This window comes from Bos grunniens, chromosome 4 (assembly GCF_055505025.1).
Source record: "Bos grunniens cultivar Pamir isolate PY7600 chromosome 4, Bosgru_T2T1.0, whole genome shotgun sequence".
Lineage (NCBI taxonomy): Eukaryota > Metazoa > Chordata > Mammalia > Artiodactyla > Bovidae > Bos > Bos grunniens.
Genome location: NC_141168.1, coordinates 15743998 through 15763788, shown reverse-complemented (window position 1 = coordinate 15763788; position 19791 = coordinate 15743998). Strand labels below are relative to the sequence as shown.

Below are 19791 nucleotides of genomic sequence, written 5' to 3'. Positions count from 1 at the left end.
GCGCAGGTACCCCCTGAGAGGCATCCTTGTGCAGTGCGCAACCTGCTCAACTGTGTACGCCCCACGTGGTTGCTCATGATATTCGTGTAAAATGAATATTTTCCCTTTTTCCCTAATATCTCCCTCTCTTTCTTTTCTCTGTCTTTTTTCTACCCTGAAACCATTGACCTAGTTGTCCATTGGGTTACATTTACAAAGTGTGGTAAGAGGCTATTCTGTGTTCATATGTGATTGACAAGCCTCTCCTTACCTGGTCCAGACGGGAAAAAGGTATTTGCCAGAGGCTCCCAGAGTTCTGCAACAGTCACCTCCGTTTATTCATGACGTTCTAATTTGCCTCCATTATTTTAATCCCTTGCATACAATAGAAGCAGTTGGATTCCTTACCCACTGAGATCTTATAAAGGACGCCTTGTATTATTCATGGCTTTCTTCAAAGCATAGGTTCTTGGTGCTCTTGTGCTGGGGGCCAGGGAGATAAAGATGAATGAATGAGACAAGTCCCTGCCCTCCAGAAACTAGTAATCCAGTGGAGGAGTGAGGCGTGTAAATAGATAAATCACAGCCCATTGGTGTGCTGGCTGCAGCAGGCAACCCGATCAGGGAGGGGGAGAGGAGTGGGGCCATTGGATGCCTGCTGCTGGGTGCTGTCCTAGATGTGAGCAGGGCTTCCCTGAGGAGCTGGAGGCCTGTACCTGGTGAAAGAAAGGTGGGGAGGAGAGGAGGGACAGAGTTGTGAGTGGATCCACCCTCCATGGGGCAGGGTGGGGAGGGCACCTTACTGGAGCCTAGGGTGTGTCCTGGTTGGGGCTAAGTGGGGGCTGGGACTTTCTGCCAGGAGTGTGGGGTTTATCCCCTGCGTGATAGACTGCATTTTCTTTCTATGGTACAGTCTGAGCGGCAGTATGGAGGGTGGCCTGACAGGAGAGATACTCCAATAAGGCGATCCTGGGTTCTGATCCTGGCCCTGCTCCTACCTTGGGCAAGTCACTTAATCTTCTTGAGCCTCCATTTTCTTATTTGTAAAATAGGGGTGAGGCGTATAATAGCACCTACTTAATTGGGTTATAGAAGGATTAGTAAGGCATTGTTCATAATAGAGTGTGCCACCAGTGGGACACACACGTATGTAAGTGTAAGTAAGTGTTAATTGCTCAGTCGTGTCTGACTCTTGGCGACCCCATGGACTGTAGCCCACCAGACTCCTCTTTCCATGGGATTCTCCAGGCAAGAATACTGGAGTGGATATCCACTTCCTTCTGCAGGGGATCTTCCTGACCCAGGGATGATGACACATATAGAAACCACAAATGGGTTATGGGGATGTGGCTACTTCGGCCCTTGGGAAGGCTGGACAGGGCCCAGCAGCCCACCCGGTGCCTTGCACACGTCTTTTCTATGTGCTCCAGGACATAGTTGGAAACCACTGGTCTACTAGGCACTTGGCAGGTCTCTCCTATCTCGTAAGTCCTCAGTCAGTGTGGCTGTTTCTTGAGATTGGTCATTGTGTTCTCGCAGCTATGATGGAGGGAGTGGGGACAGAGGGCAGGCAGGCTGGATTCCAGGGACATTTCTGACATAAAACTTTCGGAATTCGGTGACCAGTTGGATGCCAGGGAGGAGGGGCACCACTAGAGCCCCGGAAAGCCTTGGGATGGCCGTGGGCTTTGTGATATAGACTGGATGGGAACTGATGCTGTCAATGGAAATTGTTATATGAGATGTGAATGTGGGTTCTGGAAGCGGAGACTGTCAGGAAGACTGTTTTTTCTAGAAGTGTAGCAGGTGAGGGAAGAAAGAAGACAGAGGTGGGGGGATATTGTGGGAGGGATGGTGGGCCCATGAGAGACTTCAGGATGTTTGTGGGCTAAGAGGACAGAAGCAGAGGAGCTGAGAAATTAAAAAAAAGAGTACCTAACACTTTCCTCAAAACTTTGCCTCTGGACAGCGTCTATCCCATTGCAGGGGTGTCTCAGTGACTAGTAGTGGGTGGTCATCCAGACGTGATTTACAATAAGGCACTGTCTAAATTACTGCACTCCACCTATTGCCAGGTTCCCTGCTGACAGTGAGCCAGGGGTCAGACAATTCAATCAGGTGCCACTACTTATAAATTGAAAATCAGTGGGGTGCAAAATGGATTACCATCAAAATCCATTCAGGTGCAAAACCAAAATTTAAAACCCCTAACCTTTAAAAATCACTCCTTTCCTGATTCTTCATGATGCCCTGACACTTGAGTTTTAATATCCTCCGGATAAGGAAGTGCCAATAGAAGAGCCTGCAGGAGACCAAGATCTCCTAATCTTGCTTGCCTTTTGAATTTGGCCAACCTGGTGGATTTATAAACTCACTCATTGGCAATTCTATTAGATTCTCGAAGGCGGCAGTTTTCAAACTCAAGTGTGCAACAGAATTACCTGGAGGACCTAGTAAAATTCATATTGCAGGCTCTAGCTCGGGGGTTTTGATTCAGCAGGTGTGGGGTTAGGCCTGGGAAATGGCATTTCTAGCAGGTTCCCAGGGAATGCTGATGCTGTGGTCCAAGGGCTACCATTTGAGAACCTCTGGCTCTGAGATACAGAAGTATTTTCATAATCTGACTAGCAAAGCTTGCACTGATTGATAACAGCGTCTCAGAAACGGTCCTAATTGGACCAGGCAATTGAGTGTGTCACGGGGCTTCGATTTTGTCCGAGAAATCTGAGAGGAGACTGGTTCAGGGAGGTGCAGATGGAACGGAGTGCTTTGTGTTTAGAGGTGAGGCTGGTGGGGGCCATGGGATAGAGAAGAGGGAAGAGGCCCCTCTAGCTCACCTTTCCACAGACAGCACGTGCCACATGATTAAGGCCGAAGTCTGCTTGCTGCTGGCCCATGGGTGCAGACTGTGAATGTTTTTTAGATACCAAACATCCTCCCTTGACGTATAAGTTGATTTTTCTTAAGATTAAACACATGGGTACTACTTTCTTAACAAGCTGCCATCAGCCTCAACTTGGACTCTTCCTGTCTCTGAATGATGCCGGAGATATGTGTGCGTGTGCCCAGTTGTGTCTGGTTATTTGTGACCCCATGAACTGTAGCCCACCAGACTTCTCCATCCGTAGGATTTCCCAGGCGATAATACTGGAGTGGGTTGCCGTTTCCTTCTCCAGGGCATCTTCCCAACCCAGGGATCGAACCCCAGTCTCTTTCAAACCCTGCACTGGCAGGTAGGTTCTTTACCACTAGCGCCATCTAAATTGATGGTGTTTGATTTTGTTCTTTTGGAGCTGAGGTCACTACCTTGTATTCACAAAATGTTGGTGTCACCAGGCCCAATATGAAACAAGTCTCTCTCCCCAGGATAGAAGAGCAGATCCTGGAAACTGCCCCAGACACGGTTGCTGCCTCATTAACCTTTGGCCTCCTGTCTCTTTTCCAGGAGAAATTGAGCGGTGCACGTACATCAAATACCACTACTCCTCAGCCACCATCCCCAGGAACCTCACCTTCAACATCACGAAGACCATCCGCCAGGATGAGTGGCACGCTCTGCGTAAGTACACCTGAGTCTCTTTCCTTGGCTGTGACCTTTGGAGGGCATGGACGTTGGATGCCCACCAGCAGTTTGGACAGATGGACCTCTATCAGAGACCTGTGGACAGTCTCAGAACATGGTGGCAATCCTTAAAGTCTGAATATCTGTGGGTCTGAACTGCCCCAGTTGGTTTTGATTGTATTGCAGTTTTGAGGAGTTTGCTTCTACAATTGACACAAAAAGCGATTGGCAGCCAGACAATGATCCATGGTCTTGCTTTGCCACCCTGGTAGGCATTTCAGATTTCACCTACCTGACTGAACCAACTCCTGGGATTCAAGTCCAGCTTGTCTCCAAGTTGCTCGGGGCATTATTGTGGCAACCTGCTAATCCCTCGTGTCATCCTCTGTGTGGGTTAAGACCTGCTGGTGGTTGCAGGCAGTATCACACTGGAAATTTGCAATGGGGGGGGAGCCTGAGTGGGAGGGTCTGGTCCTCCACTGACAAATTTATCTCTTGGAGAAAGAAAGGCTTTGGGACCTGGGTTCTCCTGTGATGGCTCAGCGAAGATCAGAATATGTGCCTTCATTGGTTAGGGAAGATTTTGGTCAGGGATTCTCAGAGACTTAAATTATTAATATGATAAGACGATGACTTAATGAGCAAACAGAGTTGGTTGACTATTTTTACCTTTCTGCTCCACGGGGATCCACCTGCTTGTCTGTGTAAGGATAACTCTGCTTTGTCGCAGGCACGGTTCATGCGAACACATTCTTCCTGCTAGTAAGCTCCACGCCACCTCTGGTGCACTTGTCATTTCTTCCCGATTCCAGCTTTTTCACGTAATGTCACAAGGTTGAGTTTCAGTTTTCATGTATACATGAAGGAGGCTCTTTATTGAAAACAAGGATCCTGTCGTGAGTAAGCTTTGATGAAGGCCAAAACCATCTTTCTTCTCTTTATTGTTGCCTAGTTATCTTTGGCATGCATGGAGCCCACTGGGTCTGTTCCACTTTTTGGGTTGGTTTTAATCAGATCACCATATGTTGATGGGCGGGGTGAGAAACAAGTAAAATTAAACAGAGCAATGATCCATTGGTTTCAGGAAAAATATTGTGACTAGGTGTCTGGATGAGTATTACCTACAGCCACTGGCCCCAAATGGTGTAGGGGCAGGTGTGAGTAGATGGGAAGGCATTAACCAAATGGTTCCTCCTACAAGCTTTATCACTGGTGGAGACACAAACCACACCCTGAGGACAGAGAGCAAATGTCCAACGGGCACCCTCGTGTACTAGATATTGAGCTAAGCTTCCCACATACTTAACTTTAATGTGAGATTTGCCCTAGAGACACTAGTAAGGGTTATTAATTTCCTTTTTGGAGGCAGACATACCAGAAGCCAAGTATATAAATCCTTGACCGTGACTGCTTATTTGTCACATTGCATTGGTCTAGGATAGTCACTTAATAGACACTTACAATGCATGTTCAAGATACGTGACAAGCTTGGTTGAATAACCACTTAAATATAACTGGAAGGGGAGTCGTCATTGAATTGAAGAAGTTGTTGGTATTGCAGCATCCATTCAATTCCACTCAATTCAGTCCCAGTTACCAAGTTTTTCTGTGTACTAGGGCACATGGTGGACACCTGGGCCACAGAGAACTCTTTCAAAGAGCTCGCGTCTGGAGGTGGAGGAGGGCGGGGAGGAGTGGAGAGAGACATTCTCAAAGCAAATAATTATAAGGCAATGCGCTAATTACAATATAGTGTAATTGCTTCAAGCAATTAAGATAGCTTGTGAAAGTTTTTCAGCAAGAAGGAGAGTTATTCTAGTGTAAATGGCACAGATGCACTTCATGGGAGACCTGGTAGAGCTTTTTTGGCTGTGCACACAGCAGAGAATCTGGAATTCAGATGGACGACCCATGGCGACATCACTGAAAGTATGTTACATGGTGTTAGCAAAGATAGAGAAGAGGCTGATGCTCAGCTTTATGGACCTTCTCTGAGCCCTGTGTCTTCGGGGTTCTTGTTCTAAAACTGTAGCGCCCTTAGCTTCTGCAGAATCCAGCGTGAGCCTCTGCTGTGGTGAATGGGGGTGCAAACAGATCTATTTTTAACTGATAAAAGCCGTCTCAGCGACTGATGCATGCGGAATTTTGGGCACCCCATGTTGGGTGGAGTCGAGGCTCCCCTTTGGTGTGGGATTCATCTGCCTGTTTCACAAAGCAGCCTGATGGGCTGTGAAGCCAGCAGAGAGCGTCTGCTGTTCTCGGCATCCACGGCAGCTATTTTTATCAGAGGGCAGGTGAGCATCGGTCGTATCTGAAGCTGCTGCTAAGTGTAATTGGCAATGTTGATACAATGGGGAACCATAGACAGAAAGAAAAAAGAAAGAGCGCGTTGTGCTCAGTCGTGTCTGACTCTGCAACCCCATGCACTGTAGCCAGCGAGGCTCCTCTATCTATGGAGTTTTCAGGAGTGGGTTACCATTTGCTTCTCCAGAGGATCTTTGTAACCCAGGGATCAAACCCAGGTTTCCTGTATTGCAGGCAGGCTCCTGCATGGCGGGCAGGTTCTTTACCAACTGAGCCACCAGGGAAGCCCATGGGGAAGCATAGTAAATGTCAATTTTAGTTTTCAAAGGTCAGATATTGATGACATTAGATAGGAAGTGGGCGTATAAGCCCCCTTTGAAATAGAGTAGAAATGGTCAAAGATTAGCAAACATCTATGATGGAGCTTTAGAAATTAAAAAAAGAAAATCAGACTCTGATTTCTTTACTTATTTGAGAATCCTGTATTCTTTAAGATTGTTAGTGGGATCAAATAAATTCATTTAATGCTAGGTTGGTTATTGTTTTATAATTTCACCATAATATCTTATATTCAATAATTTTTCTCAGTAAATGATTTTCTGTTAAAGCAAAAAATTTGATTTTTTTTTCTGCTGAAATAATTCTGGGAAAGTATTTCAGACTTTGATGAAGCTCAGGTTATACTGATTACATACATTTTCATCAAGAATTTGCATGTAAGCCTGGATGGGAGGGGAGCTTGGAGGAGGATGGATGCATGTATATGAATGGCTGAGTCCCTTCACGGTTCATCTGAAACTATCACAGTATTATTAATCAGCTGTACCCCAATAGTGAATAAAAAGTTTAAATTTAAACAAAAGAATTTGCATGTGATCATCAAACACTCTTATGAAAAAAATTTTTCTTCAAGTAAAAAAAGCACCATTTGGTTTAAAACTATGCTGTGATTTTTGAATAGTTAATTCTACCAATGAGAGGCTTAACTGTTTGGCTGAGAGCTCATTCACGTTATGGTCCCGTGACTAGCAGGTGAAAGAATAAAATTAATCTGTAGGTTGCTAGGTTTACAAATCCAAGTGTAAGGAGATAATAACCATCACTCTGGGGAGTAAAGGTCAGAGTCGGACCTGTGTGTGTGTGTGTGCGCGCGCGCGAGCGCGTAGGGTGGTCTCTGCAATGGAGGTTTGAATGCTGAGTTTTCTGAGTGATTTGGTGACAAGGTTCTGAATCTGTCTTAGATGGTAATTGCTGACGAACAGTTGGATGTGCCCGTTTCTCCTTCCTACCTTGGCAAGAGCTCCCCCAGAGAAGGTAGAACTCCGTCAATAGTAGGGACTGTGCCCTCAACCCGCCCAGACCAGATTGTCTTCTGGGAGCAGTCCACTTTATCTTCCTGCCTGCCTGCCACCCCGAGTGGCGTTGGTCCAGCCTCGGTGGGCTCCGAGGGGGCACTGTACTCCTGCCGGATCTTCCTGCCACCTCCAGGGCTGGAGCAGGATGGGCGCGTGTGGCCAGGCCGGCCAGGAAGGGGGGCCGGTGGCTGCAGGAGATGAGTGGCAGGGCAAGATTGGCAGTGGTCAGGGGACGCAGGCTGGCAGTAGAGTGGCATCTTAAACGGCGATGCTTCCTCCTCTTGCCAGAATGCATCCCTACGGGCTTCTCATGCTCTGAAGCTCAGGCTTGGGTTGTGTGCTGGTTTAGAGGATTCTGTGTCTCCGTGCCACCTCCAGGAGCCCCTGAGGCCATCCCCAGTGGCTATGCCTTTGCTTTCTCTGTCACTGGTGTCCCTTTGGAATGCCCCCCACGGAGGTGGGGGCCTGGATGTAGCCAGTAGCAGGGCAAGAATGGGTGGGTGGTAAGGGGAGGTCTGGGGGGGCCTCTGATAGGACCTGGGGAAGCCAAGGGGGGGTTGAGAAAGCTGGGTCTGGGGAGGGGGTGGTGCTGAGATGTGGGTACTTCTGCAAGGAGAAGCTGCCATGGAGTGGAGCTGTGCTTGGGGCAATGCCAGTGACCCCAGGGTCAGGGGCGGTGGCAAGGGGCCCTGTGGGGGGCCTGCCTGAGGGCTGCAGAGCAGGTACCGCTGGAGGGTGTGGGGAGGACAGTCCTTTATCCCCTTGGTCTCCCACTCTGCTCATCAGGGGCTCCCCCTGGGGTTCGAGCTCTGAGACTCTGGAGCTCTGTGCCTGTGAGCTCAGATCCTCTCACTTGGCTTGGCGTTTTTAAGATGGAGGTTTCAGCTCACAGTTGATTGCCCCTGGCAGTGGGAAATCAGGGAGCTGGGGCTCCATGTTCCTGCAATCAGATCCTCTCCATTATCTTTCAAGAGGCTGAGAGCCGAAAAAGCGTGAGTTCTTTTTTTTTTTAAAGCTTCCTTCTATCAAGACTATCAAGGAAGTTCAGCTAATTAAATTGGATGGTCACACAGCACATTTCCAGCTGGCCAGGGAGGGAGGGAAGGAGAGAGGATCTCTGCCCCCGACATTCCCCCCCACCCCCTGCTGTCCTCCTGAGGGCTCACCCAGCCCTCCCATCCCCCAGGGACACAAACACACACTCACATGGTAGCCTTGCAAAGTTGAATCAGATGCAATATGTATGTAGTTCAAGAGGGATGGGAAGAGGAGGGGAAAGGTATTGGGGGAGGGATGACAGAGATGAAGGCTTTGCGGGGGAGCAAAGACATTTCAGCGAACATGATGCAAAGAAGGAGGAGAAATGAAATTCAAAAGTGTCTTGTCTCATGCATGCTCCTTGGATGATACACTTAGATCCCTGACCCCGAGGCCCCTGGCTGTTTACGCTGGGGGCCTGTAGTTTTTCGTTTACTCTGGTGGGGGACCGGCCCCTTCCAGGCTGTGTACCGTGGGAAGCTCAGGCTATCTGCTGCTCTGCTGTGGATCTCCGTGCCTCACTCTCCTCTTACTCTGCTTGGTCAAGCCCTACCTGGTTCCTCCTCCAGCCTCTTCCACAGTCTCTTACACACCCTCTCCTCTTTTCAGAATTAAACCCTTCTGCCCCTGAACCTTCCCTGGTGCTAAGACTCCCTCCAGCCACCCCCAGGTACCGCCCACCTGTTGGATCCCAAGCTGCTCCTTGCCCCTCCCTGTTGCCGTTAGCCTTCTGGCCTTGGACTTGTGTTGACTCCTTGCCTGATGGTGCTTGCTTTTTCCTTTCCCAGTGGACTGGCCTGGTCATTCCAGACCGGCCTGCTCATCTGCCCTCTGAAAGTGAAAGTGAAAGTCGCTCAGGTGTGTCTGACTCTTTGCTACGCCATGGACTATACAGTCCATGGAATTTTCCAGGCCAGAATACTGGAGTGGGTATCTTTTCCCATCTTTTCCCTTCTCCAGGGGATCTTCCCAACCCAGGGATCGAACCCAGGTCTCCCACATTGCAAGCCGTCTGAACTTTACTCCTATTCAGACCTCTGGACAGCCCAGGAGTTGCCGAGGTTTCTGGTTCATCATTCCCCAGACATCTCTGGTCACGACAAGATGAATGTGTAGACACAAGAGCTTGGGATGATGATAACAGTAATTATAACAATAATAACTGCCTTTGTTCATACCAGCTGCAATGCTCCTTGGAGGGTGGCTCAAGAGTTTCCTCCTAGGAACCCAGTCCACGTTGTGCTGACTGCTTTGTTGACAGACTAACAAAGCCAGGGAGGAAGGGGCTGTGTAGAGGTCCCCTCTTGGCCTCGGAAGAATCTGAGACTGAGAATCCAGGTCCAAGCTCCAGCAGACTCCCTCCAGCTGTTTTCCCTTTCTGTTTTTGGCTGATGTTACGTAAAACGTCCTAATGAGGTAAACATCCCAGACTTGGGAAGCTTACATCTCCTGCAGTGTCAGCCATTTCCCTTCTCCTGCATCTGTGCCCAGCCAGTGTGAGTTCTCAGCGTGGGCAATCTGTTGTGAGCTGCCTCCTGCTTGCATGCCTGGCATCCATGGAGGTCATCTCTGGCCGGATGCCCTCCCTGGAATTCTGGAAGCTTGGTAGCAGAGGAACCCAGCCAACAGAGCATCCCCATAGGTCACTTGGTGTTCTGAAATCTTGGCCTTTTGTAATCCATCACACATTTCTCTGTCCCCCATCCCCCCAACCTTGCAGGGAACATTGTCAACCTTTCAGGATACCCACAGCCTGCAGCCCAGAGGCTGCGCTATGCTTGTCCTCCCAGAGCTCCCGTGGCGTTTTTGCAACAGGCTAGGCAGAGAAACGCGCAGTCCTTCATGTGATACCACACCTACATCTGCTCTGGCAGCTGTAACTCCAGGCCAGGACTCGTTTCCTTCACAGCTTTCCCTGCCTGTCAAAACCTCCCCTTCCTCTGTCCCACTCCCTCAGGCTTCTGCTAGACAGCGGGTTTACTAACTGGGTGAACCTGTTTGAGTTAAGGTGTTAATGCCTTCTTGGGTTACCTGTCCTGATGGTGTTGTTTTCAGAAAACCTCACCCAAATGACTATGAAGTGTTAAAGGTCGTGTGGAGACACTCTAAAATCATGACACAAGTGTAGCTGTTGATCCCACCTACTTAGATGGTGGCCTGACTAGGGACCAGTGGTGGAAATGGAGTGGACAGGAGGGAAAGTTTATTTTTGAGGTGGCCTTAGGAGTAAGATTTCCCTGGTGGCTCAGTGGTAAAGAATCCACCTGTCAATACAAGAGACACTGATTCAGTCTGTGGGGTTGGGAAGATCCCTTGGAGAAGGGAATGGCAACCCACTCCAGTATTCTTGCCTGGAGAACTCCATGGACGGAGGAGCCTGAAGGAGTTGCAAAAGAGTCAGACATGGCTGAGCGACTGGCACTTTAACTTTCGCTTTACAAGTAAGGCTTCCCTGGTGGCTCAGTGGTAAAGAATCCGCCTGCCAATGCAAGAGACGAGGGTTTGATCCCTGAGTTATGAGATCCCCTGGAGAAGGAAATGGTAATCCTCTCCAGTATTCTTGCCTGGGAAATCACATAGACAGAGGATTCTGGGGGGCTACAGTCCATGGGGTCGCAAAGAGTCAGATACAACCAAGCGATAAACAGCAACAACTAGGATTAGGGAAGAGAGGAGGCCTGGAGTAAGGAGGGGGGCGGGGTGCGGGTGTAGAGTAGACTACAACCTTTTCTGTTCAGGATAGCCACGTACTGAAACAAACCTGAGAACCACTGTGCTGGTGTAATTGCAGTCTTCAGGCCACAATTCATCTGAATGTGCAGGTCCGATTTTGTGCTGGGAATTAGTTGGGAGTCTGGCCTAGAGGCATTCTCTCAGCTTCTGCAGATTGGAAGGTGTTTCCTTCTGGCCGAGCATCCTGATCCAGACGCCACAAAGGAGCCCTGGGTGCAACCCCACTGGCCTTCCTCATCCATTTGTTCTTTTGCTCATTCATTATTCATGGAGTGGCTGTTCTGTGAGAAGCCCCGTGTCGGGTACTGGACGGGATATTAAAAGGTATCCTGCTTTCCAAATTGGATGATATATTTCCAGGTATCAACTAGGCCAGGGATCAAACTGCTTGTTGCTTTACATTTATTGACTACCCAAGGAGTGCAGGCTAATGTGGCTGGCATGCACACACATCGTGGGTCCTGACCTCCACACTTAAATGGGCAAGAGCTCATTGCAGGGGAAATAAAAGCAAAGCATAAGACAAAACGACCATATCTCAGAGGCTTGGCCTGTTTTTCCTAGGCTGGGGAAAAGTGGGGATGGTTTAGCATCTGCTGCTGCTTGGCCCTCCGGGGGAGCTGTCCCAGCTCTAGGTGCTAAAAAGGAAGCTTAATATGGCAGGTGACTCATCTTTCCAATAGTTAAGACAATGGAGCTCTCTGTCCACAGGAGCTGTAGCAGTGAGGGGGAGAAGCAGGACCAGGAGCTGATGTTCCAGCAGGCAGGGACAGCTCAGACACAGGCAATCCGGGTTGGATGACACAAGGATGTCTGGGCAGCAGACACTTGTCATCAAGACAGTGGGTCAGCAGGCACGAATAGTTAAGGGCTACTTTGGGGATTTTAAGACTACGTGATCCAATAGGGAAGAAGCTGGGCCAGCAGAAGGCAGGCACCCGTTCTCAAGAAATCTGGAGCATTAGGGGATTAGAATAAGAAATAGAGAAAAGTGACGAGGAGAGAAGCCAATTTTAAGGTCAAAGGTACCATACCTTGATGGAGAAGGAAATGTTTCTGCCTGGGAAATCCCATGGACAGAGGAGCCGATAGGCTACAGTTCATGGGGTTGCAGAGTCGGACACGATCTAGTGACTGAACAAAAACAGCTACGCTTGAACACGATGGGAGACCACTTTAGTCGGAGCAGCCGTCTCAGCCTGTGATAGGATTGGTCCTGGGATTTGGGGATGAGGCTGCTTCTGAAGATGGTAGGACTATGGAGAGGGTAGGCCAGAGGCATCTGGGAACCAATGTCACTTAACGGAAAAAGTAATCAGGTTCTCCCTGGTGTGGTAAAGGTCTCATCAGAGTCTAGAGCAATGCTGCTCAATTGTGGTTCATGGACTGGAAGCATCAGCAGCATCTGGGAACTTGTTAGAAATGCAGATTCTTGGGCCTGAACCCAAACCTACCAAGTCTAAACCTTTATGAGCGGGGCCCAGGAATCCGTGACTCTTAACACATTCACGTTTGAGAACTCTTGGTCTGGAGGGTGTTGTGGGGGCTGCAGTGGTCAGTGAAGGCTCCTGGGAGGAAAGAGTGTGGGTGGGCTTTGGATGAGAGCTGGGAGAGGGAATGCTGCGTTTTGTACCTCCCACACGGAACCAGGACTTTAAGTTACTTGCATGCTTGTGTTGTCTGTTTCTATTTGGTTATAGCTTTGGTAATTTAACATTTTCCATATCTCTTTCTGTTATTATGGGCTTCCTTGGTGGCTCAGATGGTAAAGTGTCTGCCTGCAGTGCGGGAGACCCAGGTTCGATCCCTGGGTCGGGAAGATCCCCCGGAGAAGGAAATGGCAATCCACTCCAGTACTCCAGTACATTGTACTCCAGTACATTGCCTAGAATATTCCATGGACGGTGGAGCTTGGTAGGCTACAGTCCATTGGGTCGCAAAAAGTTGAACATGACTTCACTTTCTTTCTTTTCTTTTCTGTTACAAAATGGCATGGGAGACGTGAGGTGTATTTTCTTTTTTCCCCCCTATTATGGGGCATCCTCCTGTTATCTAGCTTGAAATCTCTATCATGTATCTGCAGTGTTCTCCTTTCAGAAACAGACTTAAAGCTTCACTGAAGACAGGGGACATTGCATTGAGCTCCAGCTCTGTTGCTCTCAAGGTATACGACCCTGGGCAAACTATGTGAATGTTTTAAGCCCAGTACAGTCATTAGTAAACCGGTGGTAATAACACTATCTTGAGAGTTATTATAAAATTTAAGTTAAATAAGATGGTTCATGTGAAATCAGTAAAGGCTGATACCAAGCAGTGTTGCTGTTGTTTCAGCTGTTAAGCTATATTCGACTCTTTTGAGACCCCATGGACTCTAGCCCACCAGGCTCCTCTGTCCATGGAATTTCCCAGGCCAGAATACTGGAGTGGGTTGCCCTGGATCTTCTCGACCCGGGGATCAAACCCACGTCTCCTGCATTGGCAGGTGGATTCTTTACCACTGAGCCACCAGGGAAGCCCTACCAAGCAGCATTAGGTGCTATAATTACTAGAACACAGAGCTGTGCCTGGCACTGAGTTCCCCATAGGAAATGGGGGAAAGGCTCTGAAATGGTACTTTGTGGACTCAAGGGCTTTTCTCTTCAACTGTATGTAGCCTGTGTGGGTCAGTGTGCCTCGTATATGGCTGTATATGTTGGTGGGCCTGCTTAGGGTTTGCCGTCTGCACAGGTGTGTTTGTGTGTGTGTGTGTGTGTGTGTATGTGTGTATAAGTGATAGGAGCTGGCATCTGGTGTTTCCGATGTGGGAGTAGGAAGTGGTTGAGTATATTATGTGCTGAGTGGCAACCGTGTGGCATATTGTGAAAGAAGTTTAAGAGCAGAGAATCCTCAGTGTTTGGGATCCTCAGTTGGATAGCACAGAAAAAGTAGTCTTTAATTTGTCAGTTGTGTCCAATAGGGATGCAGTTTAGACAATAACAGGAGCCTCTAAAAGAAGATTTACATGCTAAGTGTCTAAAAAGTAACATCTTCAGAGCTTTGAAGATAAATATACTGTGAGTACATTTGTGTTGAAATTGTCAAGGGGAATATGAAAATGATTCTCGCTTAACTATTGAAGCCTAGCCCTGCCTTCCAGGAAGGCTGCAGTTTCCAGTACGTGCTCTGATCAGAGCCTCTCTTATTCCTGAGGTGAAAAGACACTTCCCCAAAGAGGATGCAGTGAGTGTGTTGGAAGTAGAGGCAAGAGAGTGTCCGGGAAGAGAATAGGTGACGCTGGAGACAATATTCCTGTCCTGGGGGAAAGGGAACTCCTTTTCGTCTCTCTCTCTCTTTTTTTTGTAGTACAACATATATTTATTAAAAATTTAATAGCAAATTCTTAGTCGCCTATTAAGAGTCTTGCTTATGATAGGTTCTCAGAAACGATCTCTTTTTAATACTTCGCTGTTATGTTGACGTTTTCTACATGTTTTAAATATAAGAACCAATTACAGAATGGTGGTCTGGATGGATCATTGCATGTACTCCCAAAACAAAGACAAAAATTGCGGTAAAAGTTCATATTAAAAAGACTTAGGGCCTCATATTCTTAGGGAGCCCCCAAACATGCACAATTAAATTTTATTTTCTCCTGTGAAGAAAAAAAATAAGATTTAAAAAGATACTGAAATAGCCTCAGGGAACTCCTTATTTTCAACTCAGTGCCCACGGTGGGCCAAGGGGTGGTGCTGGCTGTGGTTGGTCATGACTTCTGCCATTCCTTGTTACCAGCTAAGGAGGACTAAGAATTGCAGGAAGATTGGTTAACCTTGGAGATTAGCTGGTGACTTGCCAGTTGAAAGAGAGGAGGCTACAGCACTGCCCAGCCCATGTCCCTTTGGGAGGAAGAACTAGAACCCGGGTCTTTGTGAATGCAAGATTCACGCTCTTTCCTTGCTCCAAGGGTCCCTTCCTATGTCTTACAAGATAAGCTGACTCACTTTCTCTTTTCCCCTCTCTGCCTGTTTTCCCAAATAAGCTTTACTCCCCCTGCCCCGCCATTATCCCAAAGAACAACTCTAATTCATCCTCCAGCCCCGCACCCCCACCATCAGCTACTTCCCCTCCATCTCATTATCCAAAGTGAATGAGGCTCCTCACCCCTTGAGCAACCAGGCTCCCCACCCCCTCCACCCAAGAGTTCTGGTATTCAAAATGAACCAAAGAAAGCTATTTATTTTCCACTTCTCTGTTTTTCTTTTTCATTTAATTACTGGTATCACAACAGGATTTTTTTTTCTGTTGCTTTTCATTGCAAATGTATAGTATTTCATCTACATTATGAGTTAAATAGGCTTTTGTGGGCCAGCCTAGAAACCCAATCATCATTTATAACAGATATGACTTCTCTGGAAATGGGTTCTGAATTCCAAATAACTGACTTACAAATGAGGTTTTAGAATGGAGTTCATTTCAGAGCTGGAGACTGTATCTTCTACTTTCTAGGCAGTTTACCTCTGAATGATCTTGCTGTCTCCCCTCTTTTTACATCTCTTGTTCTTAGGCTGGATTCCCCCAAATTAGGTACCCTCAATGGGGTGAGAGCTCAGACTGTTCTGTCCCTTGTTCTCAGCCCATAACCAGCTACTGATACATTTAATTAATGTTAATTCATACTCCACAATATGTCCTATGTAGGCTTGGCTGAAACCAACCATGAGACACTGAGCATCCTTGGTGCTAGGGATCGTTCAGTCTCAGGACTCCCCAGCCCCCAACTCAGTTCATGCTAGTAAAATGAGGCTATTTATGTAACATTTCCTGGAGGCTCTTTGCTTGGGTACCTGGCACCAAATTGGAAATGAGCAGTCAGAGTGGTGTGTGTGTGTGTGTGTCCTCCTGAGACTGAGAAGCTGCTAAACATGGGCGTGGAGATGATACCACGTGGGACCCACATAGTGTTCATATTCCTCACACCACCACATCCCACTGACTCACTCATGAGGCCTCTAGATGCTGCACAGTTGCCAGGGAAACCAGGAAAAGGAACTGTAGGAAAGCCATCTCCTCCCTAAGCTCCTGGGCGTGCCCCCTTGAGGGTGGAGGAGGGGAGAAGAAAGAGAGTTCTTCCTGGCTGTGATAGGTGGTTGGGCAGTGCTGACGCCTAGCCAGCATGCCCTCCTTCCCCAGGTTGGCTTTCTCCGTGCGTCGTCGTCGTCGTGCATCATCGTCGTCGTGCGTCATCGTCATTGTCATCGTGCATTGTTGTCGTCGTGTGTCCCCTGAGCTTTACGTTCTGCTGTTCCCTCTCTCCCATTCACAGCGCCATCAGCTCCTGCCCCAAAGCAATCTTTTAATTTCCTGGAAGTTAAGATGACTTCTCTACTTCATAAAGAGTAGGGACTTCTGGCTTGTGGTTAAGGTTTGAAATCCAGCTGCTGTTTAGTTTGGCAGAACTAGCAGAAATGTGCCATTAAAAGAATGATTAACTCAACTCCATCTCCTCTTTCAATTGAAGGAAAGGGGCTGGGATCTAAGTGCTTACAATTCCCCATCAGAGCTTTGCGGCTCTGGTTAATGAAGATCCATCTTTGGTCATCCTTGGAATGACCTAAGTTCCTTCATGCTGGGTTGAGGGCCTGCGGTGTGCACAACATTGGAACCAGGCAGTGAGAGAGGGGTCTTCAGGGAGCCCACAGTCTCCCAGAGGACACAGGGCAGTGATTTCAGATTGAGACAGCAGGGGCTGGCACTACAGGACATGGACAAACCAAATGCTATTAGCAGTGTCCATAGGAGGAAAAGACCATCTCAGCCCAGGATAAAGGGGCAGGAATAGTGGCATTGAAATGGGCTTAAAGTAGTTGACTTGTTAAGTTTATTGAGTTCCTACCATTTACTGGAAACTATTCTAAGTACCAGATGAAAGAGCCAGCAATTCCTGCCCTCATGGAGTTGCATTCTCATGGGATCATAACTACCACTTATTGGTGAAGCTTAACTTGGGTCAATGGCTATATTCAGTTCAGTTCAGTCGCTCAGTTGTGTCCGACTCTTTGTGACCCCATGAATCGCAGCACGCCCAGCCTCCCTGTCCATCACCAACTCCCGGAGTTCACTCAGACTCACATCCATTGAGTCAGTGATGCCATCCAGCCATCTCATCCTCTGTTGTCCCCTTCTCCTCCTGCCCCCAATCCCTCCCAGCATCAGATACATTACATCCCCAATATGCCTCATTTCACTTAAACCTCAATTGTCTTATGAGGGGCATGTTATTATTGTTATTGTTATTGTAGCTTTCAGTTCAGTTCAGTTCAGTTGCTCAGTTGTGTCCGACTCTTTGCGACCCCATGAATCTCAGCACGCCAGGCTTCCCTGTCCATCACCAACTCCCGGAGTTCACGCAGTCTCATGTCCATCAAGTCAGTGATGCCATCCAGCCATCTCATCCTGTCGTCCCCTTCTGCTCCTGCCCCCAATCCCTCCCAGCATCAGAGTCTTTTCCAATGAGTCAACTCTTCGCATGAGGTGGCCAAAGTACTGGAGTTTCAGCTTCAGCATCATTCCCTCCAAAGAAATCCCAAGGCTGATCTCCTTCAGAATGGACTGGTTGGATCTCCTTGCAGTCCAAGGGACTCTCAAGAGTCTTCTCCAACACCACAGTTCAAAAGCATCAATTCTTCAGCGCTCAGCCTTCTTCACAGTCCAACTCTCACATCCATACATGACCACAGGAAAAACCATAGCCTTGACTAGATGAACCTTTGTTGGCAAAGTAACGTCTCTGCTTTTCAATATGCTATCTAGGTTGGTCATAACTTTCCTTCCAAGGAGTAAGCGTCTTTTAATTTCATGGCTGCAATCACCATCTGCAGTGATTTTGGAGGCCCCAAAAATAAAGTCTGACACTGTTTCCACTGTTTCCCCATCTATTTCCCATGAAGTGATGGGACCGGATGCCATGATCTTCGTTTTCTGAATGTTGAGCTTTAAGCCAACTTTTTCACTCTCCACTTTCACTTTCATCAAGAGGCTTTTTAGTTCCTCTTCACTTTCTGCCATAAGGGTGGTGTCATCTGCATATCTGAGGTTATTGATATTTCTCCCAGCAATCTTGATTCCAGCTTGTGTTTCTTCCAGTCCAGCGTTTCTCATGATGTACTCTGCATATAAGTTAAATAAGCAGGGTGACAATATACAGCCTTGACATACTCCTTTTCCTATTTGGAACCAGTCTGTTGTTCCATGTCCAATTCTAACTGTTGCTTCCTGACCTGCATACAGATTTCTCTACTAATGGGAAAACTGAGGCTTACAGAAGACAGGTAACTTGAGAGCCATGTGGACTGAGTGTTATGACTTTATGATATCTTGAAAGTGTTAGTTGCTCAGTTGTGTCAGGCTCTTTGTGACCCCATGGACTGTAGACCACCAGGTTCCTCTGTCCATGGAGTTCTCCAGGCAAGAATACTGGAGTGGGTTGCCATTCCCTTCTCCAGGGGATCTTCCCAACCCAGGGATCAAACGTGGCTCTTCTGCACTGCAGGCAAATTCTTTACTGTCTGAGCTACCAGGGAAGCCTTAGGAAATGCATCCACCAGCTCTGTCTGGGAGGGATGGAGGGGAGTGGAGTCTGGACTCTGAGGGGCCTTCTATAATATCCCAGGCCTGAGATCATAGTGATCTGGATTGGACTCTCAGCAGTGGATTATGTGAGACTTGAAGAAATAAGGAGATGTAGGTGGATGTGCTTGTATAAGTGCTCTATGGAGGAGGGTTGAGATTCTGACATGTGTAGACAAAGTCTGATGAGTGGGTCTCTAACTCACTCCCTACAGGGGCATGGCAACTGTCTTTATCTTTTGAACAACTTTATTAGCACTAACTGTGGACTCAGACAGAGAAGGCGATGGCACCCCACTCCAGTACTCTTGCCTGAAAAGTCCCATGGACGGAGGAGCCTGGTGGGCTGCAGTCCATGGAGTCTCGAAGAGTCAGACACGACTGAGCGACTTCACTTTCACTTTTCACTTTCATGCATTGGAGAAGGAAATGGCAACCCACTCCAGTGTTCTTGCCTGGAGAATCCCGGGGACAGGGGAGCCTGGTGGGCTGCCATCTATGGGGTCGCACAGAGTTGGACACGACTGAAGCGACTTAGCAGCAGCCGCAGCAGCAGTGGACTCAGAATATGAAAAGTAAGCTTTGCTTGAAGTGGAGGGAAGAATTAACTATTTTTTGTTGAGCTTACATTTCTCTTTTCGTGTGCAGAAATAAGGTATATTCATTACGTCCAAAGATAATTCAACCTTGGCATGCAATAAATGCATGAATCATACATCTCTTTGGCCTTCAAGTCTCAAGGCTAACAACAGTTTTCATTCTGTCATTAAACAAGACCTATTTGATCATGATCATTAATCTGTAAAAATTAGTTTTCATATGTATGTTATATTTAAATAAACTAAAATATACCAAGCTCACTGAAGCTGTTCTTGCGAATAGAATTGTCAACCGTAACATAGTTTGCAAATACACCTATTACTCATGAACTCAGATTTAAGGGGATAGTTAGATTTTCATCTGTCTTTGGGTATTTAAACTGGATTCTCACCTAGGGATCATGAAGGGGGAAAAAAATCAATGAGGAGCTATTACTTACTCTCCGAAGAGGGGTTCTTCTGCCTTACGCGAGTGGAGCTGTGAATAATTCAACACATTCCTGGGCTCCTTTTTCCTTTCTTGAGGTTGAGCTTATTAAAATTGCATGGCCAAAGGACACTGGTGAGGAATTGACTGGCTCCTTCCATCTCAGCTGCCAGAAGCCCCAACATGGTC

The 19791-nt window shown here is 47.6% G+C and overlaps 1 protein-coding gene across 11 annotated transcripts in view; it reads left to right on the top strand.

Moving 5' to 3' along the window:
• TMEM178B (transmembrane protein 178B) overlaps window positions 1–19791 on the top strand; it is a 415735-nt gene that overhangs the window by 129340 nt on the left and 266604 nt on the right. For all 11 annotated transcript variants that reach the window (XR_015161973.1, XR_015161972.1, XR_015161971.1 and 8 more), the window contains one exon: window positions 3425–3538. Coding sequence is in view for 8 of the 11 variants with exons in the window: in XM_086395198.1 (XP_086251324.1) it covers window positions 3425–3538 (114 nt within the window). In the remaining 3 variants the exon portion in view is untranslated. The remainder of the gene's footprint in view (window positions 1–3424; window positions 3539–19791) is intronic.